The sequence below is a fragment of the Urocampus carinirostris genome, chromosome 5 (genome assembly GCF_059441175.1).
Source record: "Urocampus carinirostris isolate Australia breed hairy pipefish chromosome 5, RoL_Ucar_1.0, whole genome shotgun sequence".
NCBI lineage: Eukaryota > Metazoa > Chordata > Actinopteri > Syngnathiformes > Syngnathidae > Urocampus > Urocampus carinirostris.
Genome location: NC_142353.1, coordinates 29,180,795 through 29,198,787, shown reverse-complemented (window position 1 = coordinate 29,198,787; position 17,993 = coordinate 29,180,795). Strand labels below are relative to the sequence as shown.

At 38.2% G+C, this 17,993-nt stretch overlaps 1 protein-coding gene across 2 annotated transcripts in view; it reads right to left on the bottom strand.

The window, feature by feature from the left end:
* slf1 (SMC5/6 complex localization factor 1) overlaps window positions 1–12,908 on the bottom strand; it is a 41,072-nt gene extending 28,164 nt beyond the window's left edge. The window contains exons 1-14 of one of the 2 annotated variants that reach the window (XM_088336396.1): window positions 12,814–12,908; window positions 12,228–12,344; window positions 8,991–9,069; window positions 7,504–7,723; window positions 7,274–7,427; window positions 3,863–3,985; window positions 3,718–3,783; window positions 3,131–3,277; window positions 2,270–2,439; window positions 1,936–2,070; window positions 1,664–1,817; window positions 1,424–1,589; window positions 1,130–1,275; window positions 616–704 (exon numbers count right to left, since the gene is read on the bottom strand). In XM_088336396.1, coding sequence (XP_088192522.1) covers window positions 616–704; window positions 1,130–1,275; window positions 1,424–1,589; window positions 1,664–1,817; window positions 1,936–2,070; window positions 2,270–2,439; window positions 3,131–3,277; window positions 3,718–3,783; window positions 3,863–3,985; window positions 7,274–7,427; window positions 7,504–7,723; window positions 8,991–9,069; window positions 12,228–12,338 — 1,760 coding nt within the window. In that variant the 5' untranslated portion in view covers window positions 12,339–12,344; window positions 12,814–12,908. Of the gene's footprint in view, window positions 1–615; window positions 705–1,129; window positions 1,276–1,423; window positions 1,590–1,663; window positions 1,818–1,935; window positions 2,071–2,269; window positions 2,440–3,130; window positions 3,278–3,717; window positions 3,784–3,862; window positions 3,986–7,273; window positions 7,428–7,503; window positions 7,724–8,990; window positions 9,070–12,227; window positions 12,345–12,541; window positions 12,696–12,813 lie in introns of those variants that run through there. The other variant, XM_088336395.1, reaches the window with a different exon arrangement.
* Between the last annotated feature and the right edge of the window lie 5,085 nt (window positions 12,909–17,993).

The window sequence follows — 17,993 nt, the reverse complement described above, 5'->3', positions numbered from 1 at the left end:
AATTAGGTAATGCATTCCGAATCACCAGAGCCCAAGATAAAAACATTAAATTAAAAGATTATAAATTATTCACTCCTAATGTTAGAAATAAATGTACATGTAAGAGAAAAATCTAATTTGATTTACCTTTCGGAGACGTTACTTAAGATGTTCAAGTGGAGTAATGGGGGGAAGCCGCAACAACGGATTATAAATTAAACAGATTTTAAAATTTCTACTTCCAAAAATAGTCATGCCCTTAGAATATTTTGTTCCCTAATTTCTATTATAGTCCCAATTGTCCATGAGTTACAGCCATGAAACTTAGCAAGGATAACGGTTTATTGGCCAACTTCATATTTCTTGATCATCTCAAGCTTCATTTCCATGGTTGTAAATTTGTTGTCGAATAGTGGGGAAAATGCCATAAAGTGGGTCCTGAAAGAATCTTTTTCGACAAAAAATGAAAACGTCCTAATGCGGTGACCCTGCATCCATGGGTCAACAGTATATTTGTTTAAAATGATTTGATAGCTCTGCATCACACCATATTATAATTGGCATCTTCTTCTGACTCATGTTTTTCAGAATAGTGTTTCCAATGAGATTGAAGAGGGAATGTAAACGGTAACTTACATGCAGTTTTTGTCCAGACTGCAGGTGGTGCGCCCCATCCAATGATCACTCTGAGCTAAACGTTCCAGTGCAGGCAGGTATGATTGCAACTGTCAAAATGTCATACAAGCGCAGAAACGAAGTGAGAGGCAAAGGGAGTAGATTAATCACATTCATACTTACGATGAATTTAAAAAAAATCTGCAAGTTTATTCTTAGCATCTGTGGTTGCATGCAATAATTTAATATAGACCATAGACATGTTGTCTTTTTTTTGTTTTGGACTGTGAATTCAGATAAAAAGGGTATAGCTGCTAGATAGAAATAATTTGTGAGGAAACTACAACTGCCTGGTAGATGATAGTCAAAAGGTAATAAAAGTGCATAGTTGGCTTTTTTTCTAAATAAAAACATACTATTTTCTCACATTTTGTATGTTTTATAATTTGGGTATCCCTTTAACTCACCATAATACAACTAACATGCGAGTTTTTCAATAGAATTACAAATACTTTTTGGGGGTTAAAACACATACCAATTTTTTGAGGGAGAGAGGTCCATCCCCCACTGTAAATCCAATGCCGCAGCAGATGTTCCGGAAAATGGCATCAACCAATGCTAGTTTAAGCCTAGTTGTGGAAATTCTGGCAACCATCTCAGTAAGGACTGTTGTAGACAGATCTACAGGACATAAATAATGAAAGGTCATACACAGTATAAACAGTTTTGGTAACTGAATGAACACACCTGCAATTAATATTAAAACAGATCTGTTACCAACATCATTCATCCGTGTACATTTCATACAGCATCTGTATTGACTCCTTACGTTGGCTTGTGCAGGCAAAGTATTCTGCTAAGTCTTTAAGTCCTTTCTCCACAAGGTTTTGGTTTAGTTTGAAGTGCTGAGTACACCAAAACTCAACCAACACTGACAAAAGGTCCAGCAGGATGGATAGCACGGTCACAAGGATGCTGCTGCTTTCAGTCTGGTCCTTTCGACAAAATGAGAGACATACAAGTTCATGCCAGATTACCGCAATTATCACCCACAATTGAATATATTTACGCTAGAGGCTGCCTGGACCAGGAGTTGTACAAGCTTTTTTACAGCAGGCGACAGCAGAGTTGAGCGTTCCCACACTGTCCAAAAGGTTTCATATAACAAAGCTCCTGATGTTGATCCCTGATATACTCCTGGTTCCAGAAGTTGCCTGAAATTCCTAAAAAAAACAAGGGGGAGTTCACCTTGAAATATCTAAAGCACCTATTATGCAACTTTTAGTTTACAGAGATAATCTTCATATGGACTAAATTTTAAAGAGGATGCCATGTCTGTACCCTGCATTGACTGAAAAGAGTTCTCCTTGGAAGAGTTTGAGAAAAAAGGCCAGCATGTCACTGTGGAAGAGCAAGAGAGTTGGATGTGCTGGCCCAGAGAATTTGTGACAAGTGGTCTCACTTGACAGGCAGTACCTATAGGAATATACATAAATAGGGGGGAGGGAGGAAGCATAGAACAGTGTCTCAACTTTCATTCTCAACTCCCCAAAAACATCCCGTTTAAGGCTGATCTTGGAATTAAAGGCTATCACAATTGAATTTATAGTGAAAGGCAGACGCCCAAGACTAGTCAGGCGATCGCCATCAAACAGTAAATGATAATTAAGATTACCTGATGGCCGTTTCGAGGAAAGGCCACTGGCCCATCTTGCAGCGTGGGCACTGCAAGATCTGACTGTAATATTTCTTCACATTGGCAGGAGCCAGCCAAGGTGGGTTGCTAATTAACAAGCTATGCAGTATTTGATGGAAACTCCTCAAGAAGACGGCACTGGCCCTTCCCTGAGACAAAAAAAAAACGATACCAAAACAACATAAAATACCCAGTACAGTAGACCCCGGGATACGCTGTCACCATCTTATGATGTTTTTACTATATTGTGTAGAATAATATGTCTTTCAGCCGCTCTTAACAGTATTTTCTTCACAATACTACATAAACAGTAAGTTCTTTCTCATGCCCAAAATTTTAAATCACACCAAAGCAGTGCAGATAATAGATTAATAGATATAAAGGTGTCAGTATTGCTTAATTAAGTCTATTTGACCAACCTGATAGAGGTACTGCAAAATGTAGTTGACGCAAGGTGCATTGAAACAACTTGTATCCTTTGTAAAGGGCTCGGCTTATACTTGAGTTATGGACTTGTGACATGGAGGATAGCTGTATACAGTATGTAGATTTGTTTATGTTATTTAATAATATGCATGTATTTTACACATAAGTAGTACTTACTTAATACTGTTTAGTTTTCTTTAATGTTTTTGTCTGGGTTACCTGGGGTTTGGAGCTAATTACCCTTCCTATCCCCACTATACGAAAAAATTCACTTCACCTCAGAAGAGATTAATGTCCAAATCTCGGGTGACTATCAAACATAATTTTAATTGGTGACATTTCTGTGACATTTGGCACCCTGAAGCTGAATTCTATAGATGGGCATCGACACAGTGAAACAGACTTTAGCCTTACCTGTTGGGCGTATTCAATCAGAGACACCAGATATGGTGCTGGTGGCAGAACCCCTGGGAACATTCTACATTGGATTTCATCCAATGCTTCGCTGAAGAGTCCACACTTTATCATAGTGCCAACGTTGATGAAGTCTGTTTCAGAGGTCTGACAATAGGAAAAGAGGGAAACATAAAAAGGCTGCAATAGAAAAAGGTAAAGATAAAGCCCGAAGGGTAATGGAAATTGAATGTGATTGGCCATCCTAAGTTCATCGCCAACTATTAGGTCTTACTCAATATCTTATGGATTCTGAGGGTAGAAAATAGAAATATACAATTACTAAATGCAATCTGATCTACGGGGATAGATACAGACAAAGACAGTAAAGTTAATAGGTATGCCAATCAAAACTCTAAGATCAGCTGACAGTGGTGATTAAACTGATGACCTGAAGCAAAGGCGCCACTGTTCTCAATGTCACATTCCAATAAAATGAGGGCTGACATAAAGGAAATTGAATGACCTGATCTTCTTAACGAAACAGATGGTTATCCTAGGGCTGTACAACATTGTAGACTGCCAACAAAAGAAGGGGAAACTCCTACCTGTGTCACAAGACGATGGGGATCGTGTTTGTCAAGAAATTCAAAGAAGAGCAGTCTTGGGCGTCTCTAAAGAATGAATCATTAGATAAAACATCTCATTACACTTTTTGCAAAAACAAAACGAAACAAAAAAAAACTTGCACACCTCCTGTTCGATGGCGTAGTCCCTGAGATCTAACTCCAGTTTAGAAAAGTCAACATCCCCATCAATAGCTGCCTCAGCTTCGGTATTGTCTATTATGTCTGACTTCCTGTCAGACAAATTGCTCTGTCAAAATGTAAATAAAAAAAAATATATATTTCAAATAATCACTTTTTAAATGTTTTTGATATAAATTACTGGTGAGTTACAAAAACACATGTTAAACATGTGGCTTAGGAAAGAGTAAATTAATTACTTAATACAATCGCTCAGTTACCGTACATACGATGGCTTGCACAATAACTGACCTTCGACTAGTACTTAATTAATAAATAAAATAATCACAATTGTTTTATACTCAGGTTACCAGCACCATGCTCAATAACATCGATGTGTAGGGGTCACCAATGTGGTGCCCACAGGCACTAGGGATCCTCCAAAGAGCCCCAGGGTAGCCTACGAATCGGTTGTGAAAAGATAGATAGATAGATAGATAGATAGATACTTTATTCATCCCCTAAGGGAAATTCACATTTCCAGCAGCATCCCTGAGCTGAGAACAATACAATAATAAAGCCAAAAGAATACAATATACAAATACCCAGTGTGACGTGCAAATGCCCACTTTAGCATGTTATATAGAGTAACTAAATAGTGCTACACAGAACACATAATGCAGTAAGATTCGGTAATATCCAATGTAGGTGGTGTGGTTTAATGTGGGCCTTTACTCTGCCGGGTGGAGTTAAAGAGCCTCATGGCATGAGGAAGAAAAGATCTCTTCAGTCTGTCCGTAGTACAAGACAGTGACAGCAGTCTGTCACTGAAACTGCTCTTCTGTCCGGAGATAATGCTGTGAAGCGGATGCGATGGATTGTCCATGATTGACCTCAGCTTTTTCAGTGCCTGTCTCTCAGCTACTGTTGTTAGGCTGTCCAGCTCTTTGCCCACAACAGAGCTCGCTTTCCTAGCCAGTTTATTGAGACGAGAGGCATCCTTCTTCTTGACGCTGCCTCCCCAACACGCTGCCGCATAGAAGAGGGCGCTTGCCACTACTGTCTCATAGAATATTTTCAGGAGCTTTTTGCAGATGTTGAAGGAGGCCAGCCTTCTGAGGAAGTAAAGTCGGCTTTGCCCTTTCCTACATAGAGCTTCTGTGTTGGCAGTCCAGTCCAGTTTGTTGTCCAGCTGCACACCCAGGTATTTGTAGGTCTGGACAAATTCTACACATTCTCCCTTGATGGTTACAGGAACCGGGTGAGTTCTGGTTCTCCTGAAGTCCACCACCATCTCTCTGGTCTTGGTGGTGTTTAGGTGCAGGTGGTTTGCGTCGCTCCATCGGACAAAGTCCTGAATCAATTTCCTGTACTCCTCCTCCTGCCCGTTTCTGATACATCCCACGATCGCAGTGTCATCGGCAAACTTTTGCACATGGCAGGACTCAGAGTTGTACTTAAAGTCCGATGTATATTGAATGAATAGGAACGGAGAGAGAACGGTCCCCTGCGGAGATCCTGTGCTGCTAACCACGGTGTCCGATGTACAGCCCCCCTGTTTCACATACTGCGGTCTGCCTGTCAGGTAGTCAGTAATCCATTCTACAAGGTGTGAGCTAACTCCCATCTCTGTCAATTTCCTACTCAGTAGCAGAGGCTGTATGGTATTGAAGGCACTAGAGAAGTCCAAAAATGTAATCCTCACAGCCCCCTTCGCCCTATCCAGGTGAGAGAGGGATCGGTGTAACATGTATAATATAGCATCCTCCACTCCCACCTTCTCCTGGTAAGCAAATTGCAGTGGGTCGATGGCGTGACGGACCTGTAGCTCATCAGTGAGATTTCTAGGCAGTTTGATCTTCAACAGACATGAGGAATCATTAAGAAGATCAGTATCTTTAAATACAAGATAAAAACATCCAGAATTATTTTTAAATTAGATTATCATTTATACATGTAAATAACCTAGTGCCCTTATACAAGGCATATATTTTAAGGGTTGACCAAGCCACTTTTAACCCTACTTCTAATGATAATAACCTGGTAGTGACATAACATTGTAAAAACAAATATTATTTTAGAAATGCAATTCAAATTTGCAGCTCCTTGAGCTTATTAGTGACAAAAAAGTAGCTCTTAAGTTTCAAAAAGGTTGTCAACCCCTGTAGTACAGCTAGTGATGGCAGGCGAGGCTCTTAACTACTTGGCCATGCGAGCTACGTGTGATCACTGATCATTACTGTTCGCCTTATCCATAGATTAAAAATAGTGGATTTGGATATTTGGGACTGGCTGGAAGGGACAAAAAGAGTAGAGCAAAGTGAAACACCGTCTCTCTAATAACTCCCATAACAAGAGTGTGCTCAAATAATTGGACTATCTGGCAACTAATGTAAGAATCAAAGGTGAAAGCTCTTTCAAATGTTGGCTAGCAAAAATAAGCACATGGAGTCGGAAGATGCCACTAGTGCAGGGGTCAGGAAACTATGGCTCGCGAGACATATGTGGCTCTATTCATGAGTAACATATGGCTTGGAGATGATATAGAATTTACGCATTAACTTAATGAATTGTAACTTACGGACGTGTGAAGCCGTGACCATACAGACTTTTAGAGGAATTTAGTCCAGTATATACAAGACACAATTTTAGCTACAATTTACAGTCAATGTGTCAAACCAACAGAACCAGTTTTGGCTGAAAATCGCTCTTTCATTGTTGACAATGATGAAAAGCCACATAACTAACTTTAAATACCCAGAAGCTCTAGCAAAGTACCTAGAGAAATTTGATTTGGTGATTGGTAAGAATGGGAGCAACTATACACACAGCGAACGCACTCGTCCTACTCACCCAGTGCCATCTGCACTGAAGATAGAATACGTTGGTATCCTCATTAGCAGTATTTTGTGACATCTTTACAAAATAAATTTGCTCGTACCCTGTTTTAAAACAATTATTTAGATCAAAAATGAGCCTCAACACTCTTAAATGACTGCGACATAGTTGAAGTGGTACTTTTATATTCATATGGGACACTGGCTCTTATTATCATTATTATTATCTCATAGATTTTATGAAATCATCAGATCACACAGTGAAATAAAATTAGCTTTTGTCTGGTGACCTGGCTTTGCATTTTTGTCAAATTTTGCCTCAAATTATAGGGCAGCGCGCTCTCCATCATAAAAAACAACAAACAAAAACAAAACAAAAAAAAAACCCTGTACTAGTGGAATGCCGACTCCCAATTTACTTATTTTTAAAATGTTGACAACCAGAAATATTGAAGCTCGGAGCCTAAACCCAAATAGAACAATGGATTCCTGAATTATTTTTAAGACTACAAGTAATCCAGATAACAGGTTATGAGCTATAAAGGTGAAAGTATTGCGTCAATTAAGCTGATTTGACTAACCTCATAGAGGTACTGCACAATGTAGTTTACAGGGAAGCAAGGTGCATTGTAAGAACTTGAATCCTGTGTGAAGGGCTTGGCTAAAACGTGAGTGATAGACTTGTGACACGGAGGAGGATAGCTGTATACAGTAGCACTACCAGCTTCCAGGACCCTGAGGACATAGCATTTAAAATGCAACTTGATGAATGTACTGCATACTAAATGTATTAGGATGCTATCTAACTAACCGTTTAAACATGAGTGAGCGGGAAGAATTTTGGAAAACAAGAAGAACCCTCCAGTTTTGGAAGGCTCCTGTTATTGCTCCACTGGTAACTTTCTCTCTCCAGTGTCTAACAGGATGGAAGGTAGGATCTCCTGGGAAAGCCACCTCATAAGGCTCTTCAGGAAGCCAAGAACCATTTGTAACACTGTCCAGGATGTAGTTGGGTGTGACAACCCACTTCCCTGGTAAAAGACAAGCATTAAAATCACAATACATAAATATATATTCATACCAAGTACCACAAAAGTGTGTGAGTAACGTTCTAAACTTATCCGAGAGCCATGAAGATAAGAAATGCTTTTATCTCAACTAAAAATTTTGAAAGAGCCAAATCGGACTAAAGAAAAACATTGCCAAGCGCCGCAAAAAAATTTGAAGCCTTGTATAATGAATGCAAAACATGCTGTATGTATCTATATTAGCCCAATATCAGAATGACTATGTTGGATGCAGCGCATTCAGTGGAGAATGATGCCACGTGACTACGCTTTCAGGATTCCACTTCAAGTTTAACATCATAACATCAATGAATTAGAGTATTACTCATTGATTTGAAAACACTTTTAAAATTGCTATAAAGAAATCCCATCTTGAATGTAATTTGAGGATTAAAAAAACCAAAGTGGAACGTTTATATGTGGCCCTTCTCAGGGCAACAAAGAGTGCAATAAAACCTTTAAAAAGGCAACGTGAATAAAATCACATTAATACCGTTTAAGTTTGATTTCTGTGCAGTTTTTTTTTCTATTTTTACTTTTGGGGTACATGACCAATTACAGCTGCGGGCTTCACTTTTTAAAGGGGCGGAGCTTGGGCTTGCACAGCTCTTCCAACACGAGACAGGAGAGGAAAACAAGCGGAAGAGAGCAGCCCCAGAGTTTTGAATTAGAGCTAAATTCTGAGGCAGGAGTTCAAGCCTGAGAGGCACAACTTTACGTCACAATATGACTTTGCTGCGTTTGTATACTGTGTTTTTCTACAACCCAATACTAGTTAGAGAGCTGCAGTCAACCCCGTTGCTTCGCACCTGTAAACTTGTTCCGGCTGATCTACTCACCTGTCTCATTAACAATTACGGTAGTTACACCCCCATTTTTATAGCATAGGAAAAAGTTAAAAATGTTTTTGTCATGTTGGCCCTTCAACCAAAAAAATATTAATATATATATTTGCCTCCCCCATCTTTTTCAATTTGTAAACATTTTTGGAAAAACGCCAGGGAGCGACTTGTTAGCGCTTAAGGGTCGCATTCGGCTCCTGACCCCCGTCCAAACTTATAAGTCACAATAATGTATTGCCTCAAATATAAAAAAAATAGTAATGGGAAATTTTAATAAAGTGCATGGACAGCGCCTTTTGTTTATTCCAGACAATGTGGCATTTGTTTTCACAATCAGAAACAATGTAAAAATAGATTAACAAATTTTATTCACTATCATTATCACCAACCTGCAGCCCAAGAAGCCAAACATTTCTCACTGGACAAAACTTGAGGGATTATTAAATGGGTACAAGCGTGGTGATAAACCTAAGGAGGAAAAATACATTCAGGTCAAAGATGCTCTACAACAGGGGTCTCCAACGTGGTCCCCTAAGAACAGTTGAGGTGCCCCCGACCTGTGCTGAAAATAGCTCTCCAGTGCTGGGTCATAGTGGTCTTCTAGTAAAAGGATTTTTTATTAGTTGACGGAGTGGATATAACCATAATTTTTGATAATTAACCTGGTAAAAACATAGTAACAACATCGAAATAACATGATGAATTGATTTTTAAAAAATTCAAATAAATACAGTTTATGGGCTTCATGGACAAAAAAAAAATCTGTTGAAGTATTGATAATTATTTTTTAGCAATTCATTAAGAGAATAGAATGAGAATGTATTTATTAAAGACTTTTTTATTTATCTTTTATTTATGTATCTTACAAAAAAATACAATGGAAAAAAAAGTAAATTTATGGGTTTCATTAAGCCAATGAGCAAACAATGTGCAGGTTTTTAAGCTACGTATCTGGCTACCTTTTAGCTAGCTATCATCCTACCCTTTTACCTACTTCGCAAGCTATCTAGCTAGTTTTTTACATGTTTGCATGATATCTAGCTAACATTTTACATTTTTGGCTAGTTATCAAGCTGAATTTTGGCCTTGTTTCTAGCTAGCCATCTAGCTAATTTTTAACCTTCTGTTTGGCTATTTAGTTGGCTCTTCACTCTTTGAGCTAGCTATCTAGCCCTCTTTTAGTCTTTTATCGGTTTCCCTTTATAGATAACTATCAAGCTAACTTTAGAACTATTTAGCAAGTCATCCTGCTAAATTGCTTTTTTAGAAATTCGTATCATAGCTAATTAGTAGCAAAAAGTAACTCTCAGCTTGAAAAAGGTTGGGGACCCTTGCTCAACACGGACACTTAGGATATCTATTTATAATGATTAAAAGCAGGAACATTTTGATGTCCCACATTGACAAGACTGACATACGAAAAAAATGTAGCCCAAGTATTAAGTTGATTGTCAATTTAGTTGACAATATAAATCTCACTACACAGAAGTAAGCTGCAAAACATAAGAGTCAATTAAAACCTTTGAACTAAAAGCAAGTTTGATGGTGTTAGCATTTAAACATAGCTAATGTTAGTGGCTACTCAAAAATTGTGCATGTGTAGCAAAAACTATGGGTCCCTAATGCTAAGAATTGCAGTTAGTATAAGGGCTTGGGGGGTCACGTGATTTTTTAAGTAACCGCCAAATAGAAATACAATACAGGCGAAAATTTAAGAAGATGCAACTATAAATCGTCCAACGTATTGTGTAAGTTTAGACAAGGTTTTGAGGACTAGATATGAGGGAAAGCAGAGGGTAATTAACAACTATTTATGAAAAAGACAAGTCTTCATTGGATCCCGGGGTTTTATCTGCAATTTCATACCCGGACACCATACTCAATAAGATTACCAAACCTGTACAGCTTCAACAAGCTTCTATCTTATAGAATTCTTGAGACTTAGTTTTTTAGTTTCTGCGTGAAAGAAGCAAAATCAATTGAGATAAACAGTAATCGTTTAGTTCCTGGACTGGTAAGTTAAGTTTTACAATACATGCAAAGCAAAAACAATAATAGTAGACTTACAGTAATTTTTAATCACTGTGAACATCCCTGAAACTAATTGATCCAAACAAACACAGGTAAACTAGAGGTTGCTTTATTTGAAGTCTTAAAACATGTTTGATAGCCATTTTTTATCGTAGTTTGTCAGTAATCTCTCGTTTGATCACATTAGTCAAGTCAAATTTATTTGTATAGCCGTTATCCCAAAACGGCTCAAAGGACTGCACAGGTTACAATTACACCATCCCCTGACCTTAAACCAATATGCGGGAAAGAGAAAAACTCAAAACCTCACTAGGAAAATAAGAAACCTTGAGAAGAGGCCTCACAAGTGGTAATCCCCTTCCAGGATGACCTCTTTCACCGCGGCCACCACTTCTTTGGACTTGTGCTTACTGGCAGATCAAAGGCTAACTAGCTCAGAGACAGTTTATTCCCTAGGGGCCATCACCACCCTAAAGAACCAAACGTGATTGTGAAAAATAGCTTCCCTAAGTATAAAGAAAAATGCATGTCCATATCATATTCTTTATTACGGCACAATATTGCTAACGTTCATGGGCTGTTTTCATTGCAGTATTATTACACTGGACGTACAACTTACGCCAGTTTAAAAGAACTACTTTGTAAATATTTGCTTATTCGCCCTAAAAAAACCTTAACATTAATTTTATCTTGTAAGTCATCTATTACAGGATTATCCAGGGACGCCACGTTTAATCTTGTTGTTGAAAAAAAAAAATCACCAATTGTTTTCAATGACATCAAATGCAAACTCTTTCTATGCAATGGCTCTCTGTCAACTTAAAATGTAATTTTAAGGTTCTGTTTGTATTATACAAAATCATGCATGGACTTGCTCCCTCATATCTTTCAGATTTAATTTCCCCCTATGTTCCTGTCCAGAGCCTTTACTTAGAAAATGCTGGTCAACTCGTGATCCCAAGAGCCAAGAAGAGACCTGAAAGTTCAGGAGGGTTCTTCATTCGAGCCACGGTGCCATGGAATGCTCTGCCCTCTAAAATTTCGGTCTGCAACAACAGTGGAACGGTTTAAATCTAGGCTTAAAACACATTTATATTCTATAGTTTATGAATGACCTATATTTCATGTTGACAATGTCTCTGCGTTGTTTGTTATACTACTTTAATTGCAACCTGGTAATCCTTATCATTTCGGTTTTTTTTTTGTTATGCATTTATTTTGAATTGTATTGTTTGTTGATGCAATATCAATTGGAGCCTGGTCCTCCAGGAAGGGGGATTAACTCATGTGTGGTCCCTTCTCAAAGTTTCTTAATTTTCCTCATGCTGAGGCTTTTGAGTTTTTCCTTGCCCTTGTGTAGGGTTTAGATTGGTGTAATCATGGTCTATAGTTTGCAAAAGTCTGTGGTGTGTGCAGTCCTTTGAGACTCCTTGTGATTAAGGGCGTCACAAATAAACATGACTTTACTGTTGGTAATCCAACGTGGCGGCTGTTATAAAGGTCACGTGGCCCATGTAAGACTGTATTTTTATGGCATTTTGCATATTTTACATGTCTGGAGACATTTCACTGGTTTCCGTTTGTATAATACTTACAGAACCTCCAACATATTTTCCTCTCAATTGATGGATTCCTTGCAGCAAAGCCAACTTCTTTTCACGATGTTTGATCCCAGAGATTTGAAAGACAGGAGTTCGGCTCTCCATTGCCTACTGTGAAAATATTACGGCTTTAACTTATGTACATAAATAATAATATTTGATAAACGAAGGTTAGAAACTATGGATTTTGATGTATTATACTTATAATGGTTAACGAAATTTTAATTATAGATGTCAGTAATAAGAAATCATTTCCCGCCGACGACTCAGTTTGTCGAGTTTGTTTGACATTAAATCAGATATCTTACCTGAGTACTCCAGCCTCTCACTTATTAGTTAATACTGTATTACCCAAAAGATAAAGAAATGACATCGTGATTAAAATCAAACTAGAGGAATGTGTTGTTTTAATCGCAAGTCTTGAGTTTGCCTCCTTCTGTGTACTGAGCTGGGATGTTCCATTGTCACCGATACACAGGGCGCTTCCGGTAAAATGAATATCTATTATTGTTGTGTAACGGAATTAACTTTGAAAGTGTTTTTATGAATAATGAAAACTGTTTGAAATAAATATATTTACATTCAAAATTTCAAATCTCATTACCAGTATTTCCCCTGTCTGTAAAGTTGTTTCTCCGGTCTATTTTCAAAATGAGCTATTCCCCAAAGCAGAAGTAATCCCAAAAGTACTTCCGGGTTGTTGTCACGGACGCAGAAGAAGCCGGAAATAACAATAACAAAAAGCAACGGGACGGGATATTATGAAAAAAAAATATTAACCAAAATTATTTATCTTGTTATATATTAATACATTGTCATTTACAGGAAAGAAATCATGCACCGAGGCAGCTTTTATTTTTCGATCCATGAGACGGAGCTGTTGTTGTCAACGGCAATTTAAAAGCATAATTCTCTAAAACGCAAAAGCGCAACGGGGTCAGTGTTTCGCTTGTTCAAGTAAACATGGTTCAGATTTAAAATTTATCTGCAACAGTGTGTCTTAAATAGTCATTTTGGACTGATTGACCGAAGATGACAGTGTTTGCTTGTTTCGGTCCTTATTTCATCGAGAGGATACCCTAACGCAGATAATCTTTTGAAGGTAAGGAGCCTGTTTACAATACATGCCAAATTGAAGGTTCTGTATTGAGCCTTCAATACTTTCACTATTTGGCACTAAATGACAGCAATTTCCATAAATAGACTGTGTTGGCGTTTTCAATTTACCATTAGAATTTTCTCAATTGCCATGGATAAGAATATCGTGCACATTGTTCTCAACGAGATTAGATGTGGCAATTTAGGGTAATCTTGTAATGAAAGACTTCATCCATCCATTATCTGCACCGCTTATCCTCAGTAGGGTAGCGGGGGTGCTGGAGCCCATCCCATGTATCTTCGGGCATTGTGCAGGGGACACCCTGAACCGGTTGCCAGTCAATTGCAGGGCACACAGGGATGGATAATACGCTCGTTCATTCACACTTAGGGACAATTGAGACTGGCCAATTTATCTGAAATGCATGTTTTTGGAATGTGGGAGGAAACCAGAGTGCCCTGAGGAAACCCACGCAAGCACCAGGAGAACATGCAAACTCTGCACAGGAGGTTTGATCTCATGCCCTCGGAACTGTGCCGCACATGCGCTAACCACTCTTCCACCGTGCTGCCCTAATGAAAGAATGGTAAAATGAAAATAATATCATAATATAGAGGTATTATTTAGAGGGTAGTGGTTGCAGACTGGATTAAATTATTTACACATCAGAAAATGGATTAAAAAAATTAACAGCAAAAATACAAATAAAGAATAAGATATGAACATGTTTCTGTTTATAAGCTGGATTTTTTTTTTTATCAGTTTTGTGCGCTTGTTTTGGGCTCTTATGGCTTTGGTGAAGAAATTGTCTCTGAGCCTCTTAATCTTTGTTTTAAGGGACCTGTACTGTCTGCCACAAGGTAGCAGGTGAAAGAGATTGTGGCCGGGGTGAGATAGGTCCCTAATAATGATGCTGTCTCTGCTGCGGTAGCACAATGATTTTCTGGGATGTGTTGATTACTGCCTACAAGGTTTTCATATCACATCGACATGCCATTGTCATTATGCTCTCCACTGTACTTATGTAAAATGACACCAGCAGCTTCTCGTTCCGGTTGTTTTTCCTGAGCTCATGGGAAGGTCATCAGAGATGTGCAAACCTAGCTACAGTAGAAGTTTGATGTATCCATTCATGCCCAAACATTTTCTTGCCATGATATAGAAAGAATAAATGTTGTTTCTTGCTTAATTGCAATTATTGATATAAATGACTTTGGCTCCCTGTACTTTCAGGGTTGATTGAAAGGTACTTTTCACGGTTCACCGACTAGTTTTCAAATGTCCCAATGGTCTTTGGTCATTTTTATTATCTGATTTGCTTTTATTGTATCAGTCCTCGTGGTCCTTAAGAACCAATGGCAGCAGTTTGTTAACGGTTCCCAAAGGATAAGTATCAAAACTTCTGGTCAGGTATTATTCAGCCACTTTGGTCCTCAACTATGAACCGGTCTGCTAGACGACATCAGTTCTGCAGGGACCCTTGATATTCTTAAGAGGAGGCTCAAGACCCACTTTTTTTCAAAATGTATCCGTCATAACGCATAAATATGTTATCAGAAGAACAGTCATTGAGTACTAGAATGCAAAACTACTTTTTAGCACTACTAATCAGTAAGTATCAAGGATATGGGGATGGTTTTTTTCATGATAAATCACCACTAAATGGCAGGAGTGGCTTTGATCAGATCTTTGTCCTCACACCGAGGAGCTCTCACTTCCTCGTGTTGCTGTGCTTCCTATTTCCAGCATTTGAGAGTGTGTGGGCGTCCCTGGAGTGACCTAAATTGCGTGATCACGTCATCAGAAACATCGGGCGCTGAAAGGTTATTGCAATGTTCATGCATTGGTCATGCATAAGTTCAGTGTTCTTGCAATAAAATAATAAAATATTACATTGCAAGCAAAGTGGAAAGCATTGTTTAGATATCGGAGGTATTACAAATGCAAAAAAAAAAAAAAAAAAAAAAAAAAAAAAAACAGAAGTGAGAGTTCTGCCAAAATCCATCCTAACACAAAAATACGTTTGTCTCAAAAGTTTTCTTGGAAACGAGTATTTTCAAGAAACTAAGCAGTGTGTAAAAGCTAGAAATATACTTTTTTTTCTAATTAAAGATGAGGGTCGAAGCCTTCTTTTGATATACCCTACAGAAACCACATTTTCTGTATGCCTTAAAAAATGAGTAAAAATGGCAAAAATTTACTATAACCGGCACTTTCTATTTTAGACAAACATCCGTCATCAAATGAGTTAAGGTTTTTTTTTTTTATCTGATGCATCTTTTGAATTTGATTCGTCCATCCATTATCTGCACCGCTTATCCTCAGTAGGGTCGCGGGGGTGCTGGAGCCCATCCCAGCCATCCTCTGGCAGTTGGCAGGGGACAACCTGAACTAGTTGCCAGCCAGTTGCGGGGCACACAGGGACAGACAATTCGCTTGCTCATTCACACCCAGGGACAATTTGGACCGGCCCATTAACCTGACATGCATGTCTTTGGAATGTGGGAGGAAACCGCAGTGCCCGGGGGAAACCCACGCAAGCACGGGAAGAACATGCAAACTCCACACAGGAGGTTCAATCTCATGACCTCAGAACTGTGCCGCACATGCGCTAAACACTCTGCCACTGTGCTGCCCTAATGAAAGACTGGTAAAATGAAAATAATATCATAATATAGAGGTATTATTTAGACGACTGCACCGCCGTGCTGCCAATTTGATATGTTTTCCTTCTAAGCTTTTACTGTAATAAATTTTATTATGTATTTTGCATTTTTAACAGCAACACGTCGTTCGTTTATTTAAAGACAAAACTCTCAAAAATATAGGTTCTGTGACAAATTTTGACCGAAACTGTGAAAAAGTGCACAGCTATTGAATTAATCACCTATAATGTATCATTGTGTTCAAACATGCACCCGTTTAGTTCATGGTTTTGCATTACAGCTCGGTTAACTACACCACCTTTTAAAACAATGTTGACATTGGTTTGACTTGCTCTAAGTGCCTTTAAAGTGGTGGCCTGGGGCATCCCTGCTAAATATTTTAGTAGAAACTCAAATGGAATTTTACTTTAGACTTGCCGTGGCACTGAGTTAGGATCTTGTGTGTGCGTGTGTGTGTGTGTGTGTGTGTGTGTGTGTGTGTTAAACTGATATGACATGTAGGCAAGTGCCTGCTCCTTTACTCCCGCTACCCCGCTTTAACGCATACTTGTGCACCTCCAACATCTATGTGTTCTGTGGCTATCTTCCTGATCTTGGAACTTTTTAGATGCACATGCATGTAAAATATACAATTGAAAAGTTTCTATAAAAATGGTACATCAGTATGTAGCTTATGATTGCAGTTGGGCTTGATGCGCAGCAAAGCAAGTAGGCGCTCTCCAGCCACTCCCCCAAATTGACATGATTCATTCTTCTTTTTTTGTGTCTTTTTCCGGATTATTTTACTAGTCATTAGGTGAACAAACCCACCCAAATCTAATCCCTAATGCTGAGCACCAAGCAGGGAGGCAATGTGTTTTAAGTCATAGGTATGACTCAGCCAAGGCTTGAACCTGTGACGTTCCAGTTCCAGAGCGAGCGCCCAAGCTACTGAGCTGGTCCCACTTACTGCAATCCATTGGGAAAAAATGTGTACTGGTTGAATGATAAAATTTGTCTGGGGAACTGATCAAATCATGCACATGTCTTAAAAGATGCATCATATATGATGGTCATTCAAAAATGGGTTACAATTGGTATGTTGATATCACATGATCAGAAAGCCGACATGATCACATGACTTTCAGGTGATTTGTATTTGCTGAAGATGATTGGGCATTTTAAGACTTACATAGCCATAGAATAAAACAGGTGTAATATCTTCCTAATTTTTCATGAATAGCTTAGTTTTATAGTGCTCAGTATTGTGTTTTAATGGGTGCTGTGTTCATGTCAACATTGCACATATAATGGCTGTATTATTTCCATTTTTATACCTGCAAAAAGTTTCATTACACAAATCAAATGGCAGGCAAAAAAACCTTTTACAAGTTATCCAATATGAATAATGAGATTTAGTGCCTACAAAATTGGATTTCGGAGTTAATTTTAAATGTTTCAAAACTGAATTGATGGAATTGTCTATTATATTATCTATTATAAAAATATAAAACAAGATGGTTTATACACTTCCACTGCTATTTATTTTTAGAAATTAATTAAGTTTAAAAATGTCCTCATGCATGCCCCAAAATAAAAAGGCCAAAATTCAGAACACATTGACCATAAATTCTGTGAACAAGGGAGAAATTCTCACTCAGAGTTGCGCTTCAGACAGTGTTACCCTAGCAGTGTTGAGTTGTACTTTGTAGGACCATATGCACAGATTTTACTCAAGTAAAAGTACTGTTACTTCAGATGAATATTACTCAAGTAGAAGTAAAAAGTAGTCATCCAAATAATTACTTGGGTGAAAGTAAAAAAGGACTCAATGAAAACTTAAGTATGAAGTCACTATAGTAACTGTTTATTTATCGATATATTTTAAACAACTTTTCATTCAGATCATCAAAGTCCATCAGATCAACCATAAATCACATTAATTTAAGAATAAATTAAAATAATCAATTTGAATTCAAGTTGTTTACTAAACAATGCAATAGAAATAGTATAATT